The sequence below is a fragment of the Pseudophryne corroboree genome, chromosome 10 (assembly GCF_028390025.1).
Source record: "Pseudophryne corroboree isolate aPseCor3 chromosome 10, aPseCor3.hap2, whole genome shotgun sequence".
NCBI lineage: Eukaryota > Metazoa > Chordata > Amphibia > Anura > Myobatrachidae > Pseudophryne > Pseudophryne corroboree.
The window spans coordinates 245,142,190-245,157,625 of NC_086453.1; the positions used below are offsets into that span (position 1 = coordinate 245,142,190).

General features: G+C 46.4%; 1 protein-coding gene across 6 annotated transcripts in view; it reads left to right on the forward strand.

Annotated features, from left to right (window-relative positions):
• Positions 1–15,436, forward strand: part of TTC12 (tetratricopeptide repeat domain 12) — a 344,406-nt gene that overhangs the window by 238,627 nt on the left and 90,343 nt on the right. For all 6 annotated transcript variants that reach the window (XM_063943179.1, XM_063943178.1, XM_063943181.1 and 3 more), the window contains one exon: positions 2,647–2,751. In XM_063943179.1, coding sequence (XP_063799249.1) covers positions 2,647–2,751 — 105 coding nt within the window. The remainder of the gene's footprint in view (positions 1–2,646; positions 2,752–15,436) is intronic.

Genomic DNA, 15,436 nt, shown 5'->3' on the forward strand with positions numbered 1-15,436 from the left:
TCTGGCGGGAAAGGGTATGCCATAAGTAACCTTTTTGAAATCAGGACTTTCTTATCTGGGGAATCCCACGCTCTTTCACATAACTCATTTAACTCATGTGAAGGGGGAACAGTCACCTCTTGCTTTTTCCCCCCATACATATAAGCCCTCTTGTCAGGGACAGGGTTTACCTCTGATATGTGTAAAACATCCTTCATCGCTATAATCATGTAACGTATAGCTTTGTCATTTTTGGTTGCAATTTTGCATCATCGTCGTCGACACTGGAGTCAGAATCCGTGTCGACATCTGTGTCAACCATTTTGGATAGTGGGCCCTTTTGAGACCCTGAGGGCCTATGCGCTGTAGGATCAGGCATGGGTTGAGACCCTGACTGGCCCGAGGTATCAGCTTTATCCAACCTCCTATGTAAGGAGTTTACATTATCATTTAACACCTTCCACATATCCATCCAATCAGGTGTCGGCACCGTCGGCGGCGACACGTCATTCAACTGCACTTGCTCTGCCTCCACATAGCCCTCTTCGTCAAACATGTCGACACACGCGTACCGACACACCACACACACAGGGGAAGCTCTAAATGAGGACAGGACCCCCACAAGGCCTTTTGGAGAGACAGAGAGAGAGAGTTTACCAGCACACACCCCAGCGCTATATAACCCAGGGATTACACAGTAACTTAGTGTTTACCCAGTAGCTGCTGTATTATGATTTATGCGCCTAAATTTATGTGCCCCCCCTCTCTTTTTTACCCTTCTACCGTGATTCTGCAGGGGAGAGCCTGGGGAGCTTCCTCTCAGCGGAGCTGTGGAAGGAAAATGGCGCTGGTGAGTGCTGAGGAAGAAGGCCCCCTCAGCGGCGGGCTTCTGTCCCGCGATTTCTTGTAAAATAAATGACGGGGGCTCATACATATAACAGTGTGCCACTGTCTATATGCAGCATTCGCCAGGAGGTAACAATTGCTGCCAAGGGCGCCCCCCCCTGCGCCCTGCACCCTACAGTGACCGGAGTGTGTGGGTTAGTGTGGGCGCAATGGCGCACAGCTGCAGTGCTGTGCGCTACCTCATGTGAAGACAGGAGTCTTCTGCCGCCGATTTCGATGTCTTCTCCGCTTCTGCCGGCTTCTGTCTTCTGGCTCTGCGAGGGGGACGGCGGCGCGGCTCCGGGAACGGACGACAAGGTCAGGTCCTGTGTTCGATCCCTCTGGAGCTAATGGTGTCCAGTAGCCTAAGAACCGCAACCTAGCCGCAGTTAGTAGGTTTGCTTCTCTCCCCTCAGTCCCTCGTAGCAGAGAGTCTGTTGCCAGCAGAAGCTCTCTGAAAATAAAAAAACCTAACTAAAATACTTTCTTATTAGCAAGCTCAGGAGAGCTCACTAAAAGCACCCAGCTCTGTCCGGGCACAGATTCTAACTGAGGTCTGGAGGAGGGGCATAGAGGGAGGAGCCAGTGCACACCAGATAGTACTAAATCTTTCTTTAGAGTGCCCAGTCTCCTGCGGAGCCCGCTATTCCCCATGGTCCTTACGGAGTCCCCAGCATCCACTAGGACGTCAGAGAAATTAATGTTTTATTCAATTACAAGGGTAATAATAATGATAATGTTTATTCCTTGATCAATCATTTATCATTGCCTCCTTAATAAGTTACTGTTGACTCCCTGATAAATACCTTATTCTTTATTCTGTTCCTACAGGTCACGTAGCATGCTGTTTGGAGTTTGCAAACTGCCACATATAACAAAATTTTGAATAGTTTGCCCACAAACTGAAAATTGTATGCAGTTTGCAAGCTGCACAAGAACCACTGCTTAGTAAATATCCCCCTTAGTCTTTAAGAGTATTGTGAATGTTTCATCAGCCTCCTTTTTACTTTTTGAATCTTGCAATGTGGTTCTGTGCTGGGGTATTCCCAATGGGAAACAACCAACCCAAGCTTGTTTCATTTGACAGGAGAAAATACTGTCAGCGCAGCTAAGTGGAGATTCCATTCATTGAAGATAGGTGGGCAAGAACTGAAGCCAGTTAGGTTCCATAAACTCCACAAATCTCTATTCTAGCTGGTTGAACGGATAACATGGGTTCCTTAGAAATTGGTATCAGCTCTTTGTCTCCGGTCAGGACAGGTGCTTCAATATGGCTAACAGGTTTGCAATTAATCATATATAAATTAATTTTTCCTTGTTCAATTTTGGTTACCTATTATAATTATAGGGATCTACAAGTAAAGCTGAATAATTAACTTTATCATATAATACTATCAGAGCCGTAACTAGGGGGGGGGGGCTAGGGGTGCAGGCGACCTTGGCGCGGAAAGAGAGAGGGCACTGTCGCGAGGCGGTAACCGGCGAGGCATGCAGTGCAGGGGTTGAAGACGCGCTGCCCCCGCTCCGCTGCGCCGGGACGCTCCGGAGATCTGCTTCCCGGAAATACATGTATGAGGCGGTAACCGGGGCATGCAGTGCAGGACGGCGCAACCGGGTTGAAGAGGCCCCGTCCCCGCTCTGCTGCGCCAGGACAGTCAAGTAATCTGCTTCCCGTCGGAGACACATGACTATTAATCAAATAATGTTATGTTAACAGTACTGTGTCCTACTGTCATCATGCTATTTGTATCACTGGGTAAATGTCAATGTGTGTCCCGTCAGGATGAGTGCAGCGTTCCAGCCGCTGGTCAAGCACATCAAGACATTTTGGTTGCATTACTTGGCCTCATGTTTAACTTGTCCTTGGAAGAGAACTCAGTAATCCAGGTAAGAAGTAAAGTATTCTCTTCACTACCAGCTTCCAAAGATATCCAGTGACTTTTCTAATACATAGTAAATGTTTCCCCTTGAGGAACAAAATGCTTGACCATGATTTTAGAAGTAAAGATACCCAGAAGAACATGCAGGGAATGGATATCTCTATTTTGGATTTTGGTATAACACTTGTCTGCCATATGTACATTCATGCCACATTGGCCTAGTCATTCACAGTACTTGACTAACATGAGAAAAGCAAATATGCCATACAAAAAGTATATGCGTAAGGGAATTTCTTCAGCAGGGTCCACAGGTTATCCACAGGATAACAATGGATATGATGGAGCGACAGCGGATCGGCACCAATCGATCAAAGCTTTCTGGCCTCCCAGTATGCAATGGGTCCGTCCATATATCCCCGCCCACTGGCTCAGGCAAATCAGTTTTTGTTTGGTGCGGCAGGAGCCAGACCATGGTTAGAGGGCTGCTGTTTTTTTAGCAGCCCTAAGCTTTCTTATGTTATTTTTATAGTCTTACTAGTTTTTTTGAGTGATCTTTCTAAACAGCGTCTTATACGCTTAGAAAGAGTCGCTCCAACAACTCTCCGCTGGGTCGCGACAACGCTTACCCATGAGTACAGTGCTGTTTCGGTGAGCGTCTGTGTCGGATATACTAGCAGGTCCAGCAGACATTACCAGGCTGTGGCTGGAGCACGGGGAGAAGGTAAGGCATCGGTTCCGCTTAGTAGATGGAATATGGACACAGCCACACTGTATTGGGAGGAGACTACCAAACAGTAGCTGACGCGGCTGCCATGGTGGGTGCACCAGCACTAGTGCTTAGGGATCTTAGGCACCAGGAATAGCATGAGGCCGCGATCCCAAGGGTTGTTGTCAGCAGGGGAAGTCAAACACTGTCCTAGTCGCCCCTCCCCCCGGTTCATAACCAGTTTCCGCCGAGTCTCCCGCCATGAACTGTTTCCTCGCTTCCGTCCCAGACGCTACCACGAGGGGACTCGGTCACAGCATAGACGGCTGTGTGACCAGTGCGTCTGTGTTTACTGAGTGCTACCACGAGAGGACCCTGTCGCAGCATAGGCGTCTGTGTGACCGGTGCATCTGTGTTCACTGAGCGTCTATGTTCACTATAGGTTCATGGAGCGGCAGTGTACACTAGTAGCGTCTGGATCCACTCAGCGTTCGCTAATGTATTGATCGATCCTGGAAGCGAGGCGAGTCTCCCTGTATCCCACTCTACTGAGTATGGGCTATACAGCACTAAATCTCTATCTACTTTTTTGAGTACGAATAGTTAGATATTGCATATGAGTCTGTATACATTTACTGTGGTTTCTTTCGCATTGTATCTGAATATGTTAGATCTGTTTAAACATTATTCAGTAATATGTTCTCCTACACACTTAAAAATGTGTTTGTAGTTGATGATGTGCTCATATGACTAATATATAACATGTGACTGCTAGTGTGATTGCTGACTTTACTATATGTTGTCAGTTGTTTTTACTGATCCTCAATGCTGGTGCATGGGTAAGGTCAGATTGTATATCACTTTAGAAGGTTTAAAGTGATTACAGTCACAAATTGTGTAGTACACTGTGAAAGTGTAGATTATTTATCATGTCTAAGAGCGGCAAAGGTGACGAAGGTACACTTACAGCAATACCAACACTCATATCTTGTTTGTCTTGCAAAACTGTATTATCCTCTCAGGATCTGGTTCAGGATGGTTTATGTGCAAATTTTTTGCTTTTCAGCAAAATACAAGACAGATCCCTGTACAACATCAGGTACAGATGAATCCACATTGGGCTATGTTTGCACAGACCTTGTCCAGTATAGCTGAACGGATAATTCCTACAGCTTCCGTACCAGGAATGGGGTACACTATTAACCCATACATGCAGCTCCCTACCTACGGTATATCAATTCCCCCAGCAGCTTCTCAAATGAAACAAGCTGATAAACTGATGGTAAGTAAATCTTCACCTTCACAGGCTACACATGAGGATTCATTGGAAGGTGAAAGCTCAATTTACTCTACTTCGGCATACAAAGAGGAGAAAGAAGGTCTCAGCTCAGTGGATATAGCTGAGTTAATTAGAACAATGAAAGCCATTCTATCCTTAGAAGATTCAGCAGAGCCTGTGTTAAAACCAAGGCACCTGTGTTTAAATGTCCCAAGACAGTTAAGACTGAGTTTCCAGGGTCAGATCAGCTGACGGAAATCATGGAAGAGGCTTGGGCTACACCCAATAAAAAATATAGATTTCCCAAAAAATGGGATTCCAATTATCCTTTTCCAGCTGGGGATTGTTTAAAAAGTCTCCTAAAGTAGATACACATGTGATTCAATTAGTGCGAAAATCTATATTGCCTTTACCGTCAACATCATTAAATTATGTCACGGATAGGAGAGTGGATGGTTTTCTAAAAACCATGGGGGTCATTCTGAGTTTTTTGCTCGCTAGCAGTTTTTAGCAGCCGTGCAAATTTATAGGGAGTGTATTTTTGCTTTGCAGGAGTGCGAACGCCTGTGCAGCAGAGCGCCTGCAAACACATTTTGTGCAAAACAAGACCAGCCCAGTAGTTACTTATCCTGTGCAATGATTGCTGCGATGAGTGACACGGTAAAGACGTCAGATACCCGCCCAGCAAACGCCCGGCCACGTCTGAATTTTTCCAAACACTCCCAGAAAACGGTCAGTTGACACCCAGAAACTCCCACTTCCTGTCAATTTTCGTGTGTTCAGCTGTGCAATTGGAATCATCGCTAGAACCAGTGCAAAACCACAAAGGACATCATACCCGTACGACGCGCGTGCGCATTGCGGTGCATATGCAGATTAGCCGTTTTTTTTCACTGATCGCTATGCAGCGAACAACGTCAGCTAGCGATCAACTCGGAATGACCCCCCATATTTTCTCTGTCTGGAGCAGTCATAAGGCCAGCCATGGCTTCAGCTTGGATGGCAAAGGCAGTGGCTGCCTGGGCTGATGCATTGGAAGGGGATTTTTCATTAGCTTCTAGAGAGCAAAAATCCCATATAGCTCATATTAAAAAGGCTGCAGTATTCTTGGAAGAAGCAGCATTAGATATGGGTAGTATTGCTTCTAGGGCATCAGCCTCAACAATAGCTGCTCGCAGAACAGTTTGGTTACGTACGTGGAAAGCTGATTCAGAATCTAAGAAGGTTTTGGAATCTTTGCCTTTTTCTGGAAAAAGGTCAAGTTTCCTTCCACATATAACTCCAAACCTAAGTGTCCGGTTTTCCGACCCTTTCAGTCTCAAGGAAAAGCAAAGGGAAAAAGTGATTGCAAGCAGCCCCAATACAATAAGTTTGGTAAATCAAAAAAGCATTGGGCTACCAGAGGGCCGGCTTCCAAACCAGAAGACCAGCCATCAGCCTGATGATGCGGGCCTCCACCTGGGGGACCCCAGGGTAGGGGGCCGACTTAGTAACATAGTATCTGAGGTTGAAAAAAGACAATTGTCCATCGAGTTCAACCTATTTGTGGTCTCCTATGCATGATGATTTGACTAAAATTTCTGACTGATGCTGCTGTCAGCCGTTGCATTTTATCCCTATTTATAGTAACTATAATGCATGACTATGCACCATACCCCTGGATATCCTTATCCATTAGGAATTTATCTAACCCATTCTTAAAGGTGTTGACAGATTCCGCCATTACAACTCCCTCGGGCAGGGAATTCCAAACACGTATTGTCCTTACCGTGAAAAAGCCTTTACGCCGTATTGTGCGGAATCTCCTCTCCTCTAACCTGAGCGAGTGTCCACGAGTCCTCTGTGTTGATCTAACCAAAAACAGGTCCCGCGCAAGCTCTGTGTATTGTCCCCTTATATATTTGTAGATGTTGATTATATCCCCTCTTAGTCTCCGCTTTTCCAATGTAAACATGCCTAGTCTTTCAAGCCTTTCCTTGTATTCCATCGTCTCCATGCCCTTAATTAGTTTGGTCGCCCTCCTCTGTACCTTTTCAAGCTCCAGGATATCCTTTTTGTAGTACGGTGCCCAGAATTGTACACAGTATTCAAGGTGTGGCCTCACTAGTGATTTATATAACGGGAGTATAATACTCTCGTCCCTAGCATCAATACCCCGTTTTATGCATGCTAATATCTTATTAGCCTTCTTTGCTGCAGTCCTACTTTGGGTACTACTGCTTAGCTTGCTATCTATGAGGACACCTAAGTCCTTTTCCAGTACAGAATCCCCTAATTTTACCCCATTTAGTAGGTAGGTGTAATTTTTTTTCTTGTTACCACAGTGCATTACCTTACACTTGTCTGTGCTGAAGCGCATTCTCCATTTGGCTGCCCATGCTTCTAATTTAACTAAGTCATTCTGAAGCGACTCGACATCCTCCTCTGTATTTATAGCCTTACACAATTTGGTATTATCTGCAAAAATTGACACCATGCTCTCTAGACCTTCTGTTAGGTCGTTAATGAAAATATTGAACAATAGCGGTCCTAATACTGAGCCTTGAGGCACACCACTTAGCACTTCAGTCCAAGTTGAAAAAGATCCATTAACCACAACGCGCTGCTCCCTGTTATCTAACCAGTTTTTGACCCAAGTGCATATTGTGCTTCCTAGCCCTGATTCTTGTAGCTTGTAGATAAGTCTCATGTGTGGTACAGTATCGAACGCTTTGGCAAAGTCTAAAAAGATTACATCCACGTCTTTACCCTGATCTAGGTTTGCGCTTACTGTTTCATAAAAGCCAAGTAAGTTGGTTTGACAGGATCTGTCCTTCATAAACCCATGTTGATTCCTTTTAATGACCTTATTGACTTCAAGGAACTTCTGAATACTATCTCTTAGAATACCTTCCAATACTTTCCCCACTATAGATGTAAGACTAACTGGTCTATAATTACCTGGTTCAGCTTTACTTCTTCAGGTTGCTCAGATCTGGCAGCAGTCTAGAACAGATTCCTGGGTGCAGGAAGCGGTATCTCTAGGTTATGTTTTTCCCTTCAAGAAGCATCCTCCTCGAAGGTTCTTCTGCACCAGCCCATCTCGGGTAGAGATGAAGGCCAGGGCTTTGCTAGAAGCAGCTCAGAAATTGCTTCAGTCAGGAGTAGTCATTTCAGTACCCTCTGCATAACGAGGACAGGGTTTTTACTCCAACCTGTTTTTGGTTTAGAAGCCAAATGGGTAATTTCAGCCCATTCTCAATCTCAAAATGCTAAAACAAATACATTTGAGTTCCGCGGTTCCATAGTTTTGGCCATGGAGCCAGGGGATTATATGGTATCCCTGGATTATCAGGATGCTTACCTACATGTTCCTATAGCACTGTCCCATAAGTGTTATCTCAGGTTCACTATCCTCCAACAGCATTTTCAGTTCCAGGCCCTACCCTTTGGGTTAGCCAGAGCCCCCGGAGTCTTTACCAAGATTATGGTGGTTATGGCAGCTTATCTCCACCAGCAGGGGATAAGAATTTTTCCATACCTCGACAAACTTTTAATCCTGGCAGTCACAGAAATTGCTTCTGTGTCATCTGCAATAGACAATAACATGTCTGCAGAGGCACGGGTGGCTCATAAATTGGGCAAAATCATCTCTAGCTCCATCACAGCGGATGACTCATTTGGGGGCTGTACTGGATTCAGGTCTGCAGAGAGTATTTTTACATCGGAACAAGATATCCAAGGTACAGTAAAGGATTCAGAACTTGTTACACAGTCAAATGGTATCCATTCATGCAGCAATGTGAGTGATGGGTTTGATGGTGTCAGCATTTGACATGGTGGAGTATGCACAATTCCACTCAAGATTTCTGCAGCGTCTGATTCTTGCCAAATGGAATGAAGTACATCAGACAATAAAGAAACAGACTATGGTACTTCCGGTAAAAGTAAGAAAGTAATTAGCCTGGTGGCTAAAAACATCCCATCTAGACAAGGGGAGACCCTTTTGGATATCAGATTGGGAGATCCTGACAACAGATGCCAGTCTTCAGGGCTGGGGGGCAGTGTCCGGAAAATTGTGGTTCCAGGGACAATGGACCAAAGAAGAAAGTTGCCAGCCAATAAATCTGTTGGAACTTCGAGCCATATACATGGCACTGATTCAGGCAAAGGACATTCTTCAAGGAAAACCAGTCGAGATCCGCTCGGACAATGCAACGGAAGTAGTGTACCCTTAACCATCAAGGAGGAACTCACAGCCAAAAAGCAATGAAGGAGGTAAGTCACATACTAAAGTGGGCAGAATTCCATCATCCAGCCTTGTCCGCCGTGTTCGTTCCGGGAGTCCTAATCTGGGACACACCATTCAAGCAAGCGAATGGGCTCTACACCCGGAGGTCTTTCAGACTTTAGTATACAAATGGGGGTTGCCAGAGATAGAGCTCATGGCATCCCATCTGAACAACAAAGTGCCCGCATATGGGTCAAGAACAAAGGATCCCAGAACGATCTTTGTGGATGCCTTGTCGGTGAGATGAGACTTTCATCTGGTTTATCTGTTTCCTCTGAACACCCTATTACCCAGGGTGGTGAGGAAAATAAAGCAAGCAAAGGGTGCCGTGATTCTAATAGCTCCGGCTTGGCCCAGAAGACATTGGTACACAGATCTGCAGAGAATGTCGATGGATACTCCATTTCTGCTCCCTCAACGTCCAGACCTACTGACACAGGGTCCTTGCTATCATGAACATCTGAATTGGCTGTCTTTGACAGTGTTGCTCTTGAAACCTCTATCCTGAAGTCAAGAGGATTTTCAAAACAGGTAATTCAAACAATGCTCAGAGCAAGGAAACCTTCCTCAGCTCGTATTTATCACCGAATATGGCAAGCCTATATTCATTGATGCAGCGCACAAAATGTGGACCCGCAATCTTTCAGAGTTTCAGGTGTTGGAGGAGGACATGAATGCAATCTTGTTGTCCAGGGCTTCCATTAACTTAATGGAGAAGGGTCTAAATAGGTTAAAAAAAATGCGTGAGGTCCTCCCTCCTAAGTATAACCAGCCTCGGGCTCTTTGAGCTGGTCCTGGTTGTTTAAATACTTGGGGAAAAAATTGGACAGGGGTTCCCCATATTTAGACAACCAGCACCGGGCTCTTAGTCCGGTCCTGGTTCCAAAAATCTGGTGGACAAAATATGTAGGGGTCCCCCATATCTTTAAAACCAGCACCGGGCTCCACTAGCCAGGGACATAATGCCACAGCCGGGGGACACATTTATGTAGGTCCCTGCGCCGTGGCATTACCCCCCCAACTAGTCACCCCTGGCCGGGGTTCCCTGGAGTGGGGACCTCTTAAATCAAGGGGTCCCCCCCTCCAGGCACCCAAGGGCCAGGGGTGAAGCCCGAGGCTGTCCACAGCACCCCTGGGCGGTGGGTGCCGGGCTGATAGCCATGTGTGTAAAAAAAAAAATGTTGTTTCTCTTACGTCCTAGAGGATGCTCGGGTCCATTTTAGTACCATGGGGTATAGACGGTTCCGCAGGAGCCTTCGGCACTTTAAGACTTTTTAACAGTGTGAACTGGCTCCTCCCTCTATGCCCCTCCTCCAGACCTCAGTTTAGAAAATGTGCCCGGGAGACTGGATGCACACCAGTGGAGCGCTACAGAGTTCTGCTGGAAAAGAGTTTGTTAGGTTTTTTTATTTTACAGGGAAGCTGCTGGCAACAGCTTTCCTGCTACGTGGGACTTAGGGGGGGGAAGTAGGAACCAACTTCTAAGTTAGTTTAATGGCTCTGCTTCCGCTGACAGGACACCATTAGCTCCTGAAGGGTACTGAACACAGCCCTTGCCTGGCTGCTGCTAACTCCCACAGCACTGCCGCCACCCCCTAACAGATCCAGAAGTCAGAAGGCTGGTGAGTATTTACTGGAGACCTGCAGAGAGGGGCCATCCGGTCATCATGGCGGCATGAAGGTACCATCGCAGCGCGGGACGCTGCACAGCAACATGTCTCTCAGCACAGGGTGCAGAGCGCGCGGAGGGAGGGGGGCGTGCTCTGAGGGACATGACAAATCCTTACTCTCACTCGCAAAATGTACATACATGTGAGCCGATGATGTACACTACCCCCACCAGTATAAAAATTACTGTGGCTGAACTGCGCCATTACAGGGGGCAGGGGAAATGCTTGTAACACTCAATTGGCGCCATTTTCTCCTCACAGAGATGCCGGAGCACTGACCCTGCAGGCAGCTTCTCCTCACACATCACTGATACAAGTACCAGGGTGTTATAGAAGGGGAGGGGAGCACATAATTTACTGAAGTCTGCAGGCTTCACATTGGATAAAAAAGCGCTGTTTTGGTATATATGTATATTCATTGTATGTAATACATATAGGGCGCGTGGTGTGGACTGGCAATTCCCTCTGGGTCCCTCTGACAGACATTAGTGTAGGTCTGTCCCCATTAGCTCCCGTGTGTGTGTGAGTGGTGTGACTATACACGCGTGTAACATGTCTAGAGAAAGCTCTTCCCCAGAGGAACCCATGTTAGAGGCACAAGAGTGTTCTGAGCCTGTGTGGGTGAGAAAGCTGCAGAGTAATATGGCTAAACTAGCGAATAAATTCTCTGAGTCTGAGGAACAGACAAAGCATTGGAGACAGTCTGTGGAAGGTGCTCTATTTGCTGATTGTTCCACATCATCCACTCGGGACCCCTCCAGTTCCAAGAAAAGGTCCCTGGCCCAAATTATGCAAAGGGGCACTAACACAGATTCTGACACTGACATCAACACTGGGGATTTGAGGGGGGGGGGGGGGGGGTAGACCCCAAAGTGACTGAGAGCATTCAATGTATGATAGTCGCTATAAAATAGGTGCTGGAATTTCCTGACACGACACCTGCACCTGAGGAAAAAGATTATTTTAAATTAAATAAAAAACAGGTGGTGACTTTTCTTCCGTCTAAAGACTTAAATAAATTTTTTGAGGAATCCTGGGCTAACCTGGAAAATAAATTTGCTATCCCTAAAAGGTTGCGGGTAGCGAACCCTTTCCCAGAAGAGGATAGGCATAAGTGGGAGTCACCCCCAATGATAGACACCTCAGTTTCTAGGTTGTCAAAGAAAATCATTTTGCCTGCCCCAGGGTCCGCTTCATTAAAAGAACCTGCTGACCACAAATTAGAGACGACTTTAAAGTCCATCTATGTTGCTACGGGTACGTTACTCAGGCCCACAATTGCTTCTGTGTGGGTAGGTAACACAGTCGAAAAGTGGGCAGATAACTTGATTGTTAATATTGACACGGTCGATAAAGATGACATGCTGCAAATTCTAGGTCATATCAAAGATTCTGCAGGTTATTTGGTTGAGGCTATGAAGGACGTAGGCTTACCGGGCTCACGTGCCTCTGCTGTGGCGGTTTCAGCCCGCAGGGCGCTCTGGATACACCAATGGAATGCTGACGCAGAAACCAAAAGAAATATTGAGGTGCTCCCATACAATGGTGAGGCCCTCTTTGGAGAGAAATTAGATGCCATGATATCAACTACTACATCTGGCAAGTCAGCATTTCTGCCGTCGGCAGCTACGCCGGCAAAAAAAGTATATAATTCTCATACTATGCAGTCCTTTTGGCCCAACAAGTACAAAAAGGCTAAAAGTACCCCTTTTTTCACAGGAAAAGGGAGAGGAAAAGGTAGAAAACCTACAACACCCTCAGGCTCCCAAGATCAGAAGTCAGCAACTACTTCTGTAAAAACCACAGCATGACGCTGGGGCTCCTCTGCAGGAGTGCGAACGGGTGGGGGCATGTCTACTATTTTTCAGCCAGGTCTGGCTGTGCTCAGACCTGGATCCTTGGGTTTTACAGATAATATCCCAAGGTTACAAGTTGGAATTTCAAGACCTTCCCCATGCCGATTTTTCAAATCAGCCTTACCAGTTTCTGCTCAGGACAGCGCAAATGTCCTGAACGCAATACACAAATTATGTCAAGACAAAGTAATTGCCTTGGTTCCAGCCGAACAAAGGAATCAAGGCTTTTATTCAAGCCGGTTTGTTGTACCGAAGCCGGATGGCTCGGTCAGGCCGATTTTAAACCTAAAATCTCTGAATCTTTATTTAAAAAGATTCAAATTCAAGATGGAATCCTTGAGAGCGGTGATTTCCAGCTTAGAAGAAAAGGAATTTCTGGTGTCAGTGGACATCAATGATGCTTACTTGCATGTTCCCATTTACTTGCCACATCAAGCATACCTGAGGTTTGCAGTTCAGGATTGCCACTATCAATTCCAGACATTACCGTTCGGGCTCTCCACGGCTCTGAGAATATTCACCAAGGTGATGGCGGAGATGATGGTTCTCCTTCGCAAACAAGGAGTCAACATAATTCCATACCTGGACGATCTCCTCATAAAAGCGAGATCCAGGGACAAGCTAATTCAGAACATAGAGTTATCCCTTACGGTACTTCAACAGCACGGTTGGATCATCAACTTTCCAAAATCTCAGTTGGAACCGACGATGAAGTTATCATTTTTGGGAATGATACTGGACACCGAGGTACAGAGAGTATTTCTACCAGTGGAAAAAGCTCAGGAGATCCAGAGCATGGTCAAACAACTTTTGAGACCAAGAACAGTATCAATTCATTAGTGCATTCGCCTGTTGGGGGAAAATGGTTGCGGCTTACGAGGTGCTTCAATATGGCCGATTCCATGCCAGGGTCTTCCAGTGGGACCTACTGGACAAGTAATCCGGGTCGCATCTCCACATGCATCAAAAGATAATCTTGTCAGCAAAAGCCAGAATTTCGCTCCTGTGGTGGCTACAAATATCTCACCTCCTGGAGGGACGCAGTTTCGGGATTCAGACATGGATTCAGGTGACCACGGATGAAAGTCTCCGAGGATGGGGAGCAGTCACGCAAGGCGAAAGCTTCCAAGGAAGGTGGTCAAGTCAAGAAACTCGACTTCACATAAACATTCTGGAATTGAGAGCTGTGTACAACAGTCTGCATCAGGCGGCACACCTTCTTCAATGTCGTCCCATACAGATCCAGTCAGACAATGTAATGGCAGTAGCTTACATAAAGCATCATGGCGGAACAAAAAGCAGAGCGGCAATGGTAGAGGTGACAAAGATACTCTCTGGTCAGAAAGACATTCAAAAGCTCTGCTGGCAATTTTCATTCTGGGAGTGGACAACTGGGAAGCAGACATCCTCAGCAGACACGATCTCCATCCAGGAGAATGGGGCCTCCACCCAGAAGTCTTTGCGGAGGTGGCAAGTCATTGGGGCGTTCCCCAAGTGGATATGATGGCATCACGCCTCAACAAGAAGCTTCAGAAATATTGTTCCAGGTCCAGAGACCCACAAGCAATAGCGATAGATGCATTGGTGACCCAGTGGGTGTTTCACTCGGTGTATCTGTTCTCTCCACTTCCATTAATACCAAAAGTTCTCGAGATCATCAGAAGAAAAAGGGTTCGAGCAATTCTCATTGCTCCAGATTGGCCAAGGAGAGCTTGGTATCCAGATCTTCAAGAGGTATTACTGGAAGATCCTCAGCCTCTTCCTCTTCGCGAGGACCTGCTTCAGCAGGGGCTGATAGTTTATCATAACTTACCGTGGCTGCGTTTGACGGCATGGCTGTTGAGCGCCAGATCCTAGCCCGTAAGGGTATTCCCAATGAAGTCATTCCCACACGTATTCTGGCCAGGAAAGGGGTAACGTCCAAACATTACCATCGGATTTGGAGAAAATATGTATCTTGGTGTGAATCCAAGAAGTCTCCTGCGGTGGAGTTTCAATTAGGACGACTTCTCCTATTTCTACAGGTGGGTGTGGATGCTGGACTGAGATTAGGATCTATCAAGGTTCAGATTTCGGCCTTGTCAATTTTCTTTCAGAAACAATTGGCGTCTCTTCCTGAGGTCCAGACATTCGTGAAAGGGGTTCTGCGCATCCAACCTCCCTTTGTGCCTCCTGCGGCGCCATGGGATCTTAATGTGGTGTTGCAGTTCCTTAAATCGGACTGGTTTGAGGTAGAGTTGAAGTTTCTCACTTGAAAAGTAGTCATGCTGTTGGCCTTGGCCTCAGGCAGACGATTGTCTGAGTTGGTAGCTCTGTCACACAAGAGTCCTTACTTAATATTTCATGAAGATAGGGCTGAACTGAGAACACGTCAGCATTTTCTTCCAAAGGTTGTGTCTTCTTTTCATATCAACCAACCAGTGGTGGTGCCAGTGGCTTCTGACACCTCAGCCGTCCCAAAGTCCTTGAGCGTTGAGGACTTATGTCGCAAGAACGGCTAGAATAAGGAAAACAGAATCTTTGTTTGTCCTCTATGACCCCAACAAGATATTGGGTCCTGCTTCTAAGCAGACTATTGCGCGCTGGATCAGAGGTACCATTCAGCACGCTCATTCCACGGCAGGATTGCCGTTACTGATTTTGGTAAAAGCCCACTCTACAAGGAAAGTGGGTTCATCCTGGGCGGCTGCCCGGGGTGTCTCGGCATTGCAAATCTGCCGAGCTGCTACTTGGTCAGGCGCAAACACGTTTGCTAAGTTTTATAAGTTTGACACCTTGGCTGCTGACAACCTAAAATTTGGTCATTCAGTTCTGCAGGAACATTAGCACTTTCCCGCTCGTACTGGGAGCTTCGGTATATCCCCATGGTACTAAAATGGACCCCAGCATCCTCTAGGACGTAAAAGAAAAT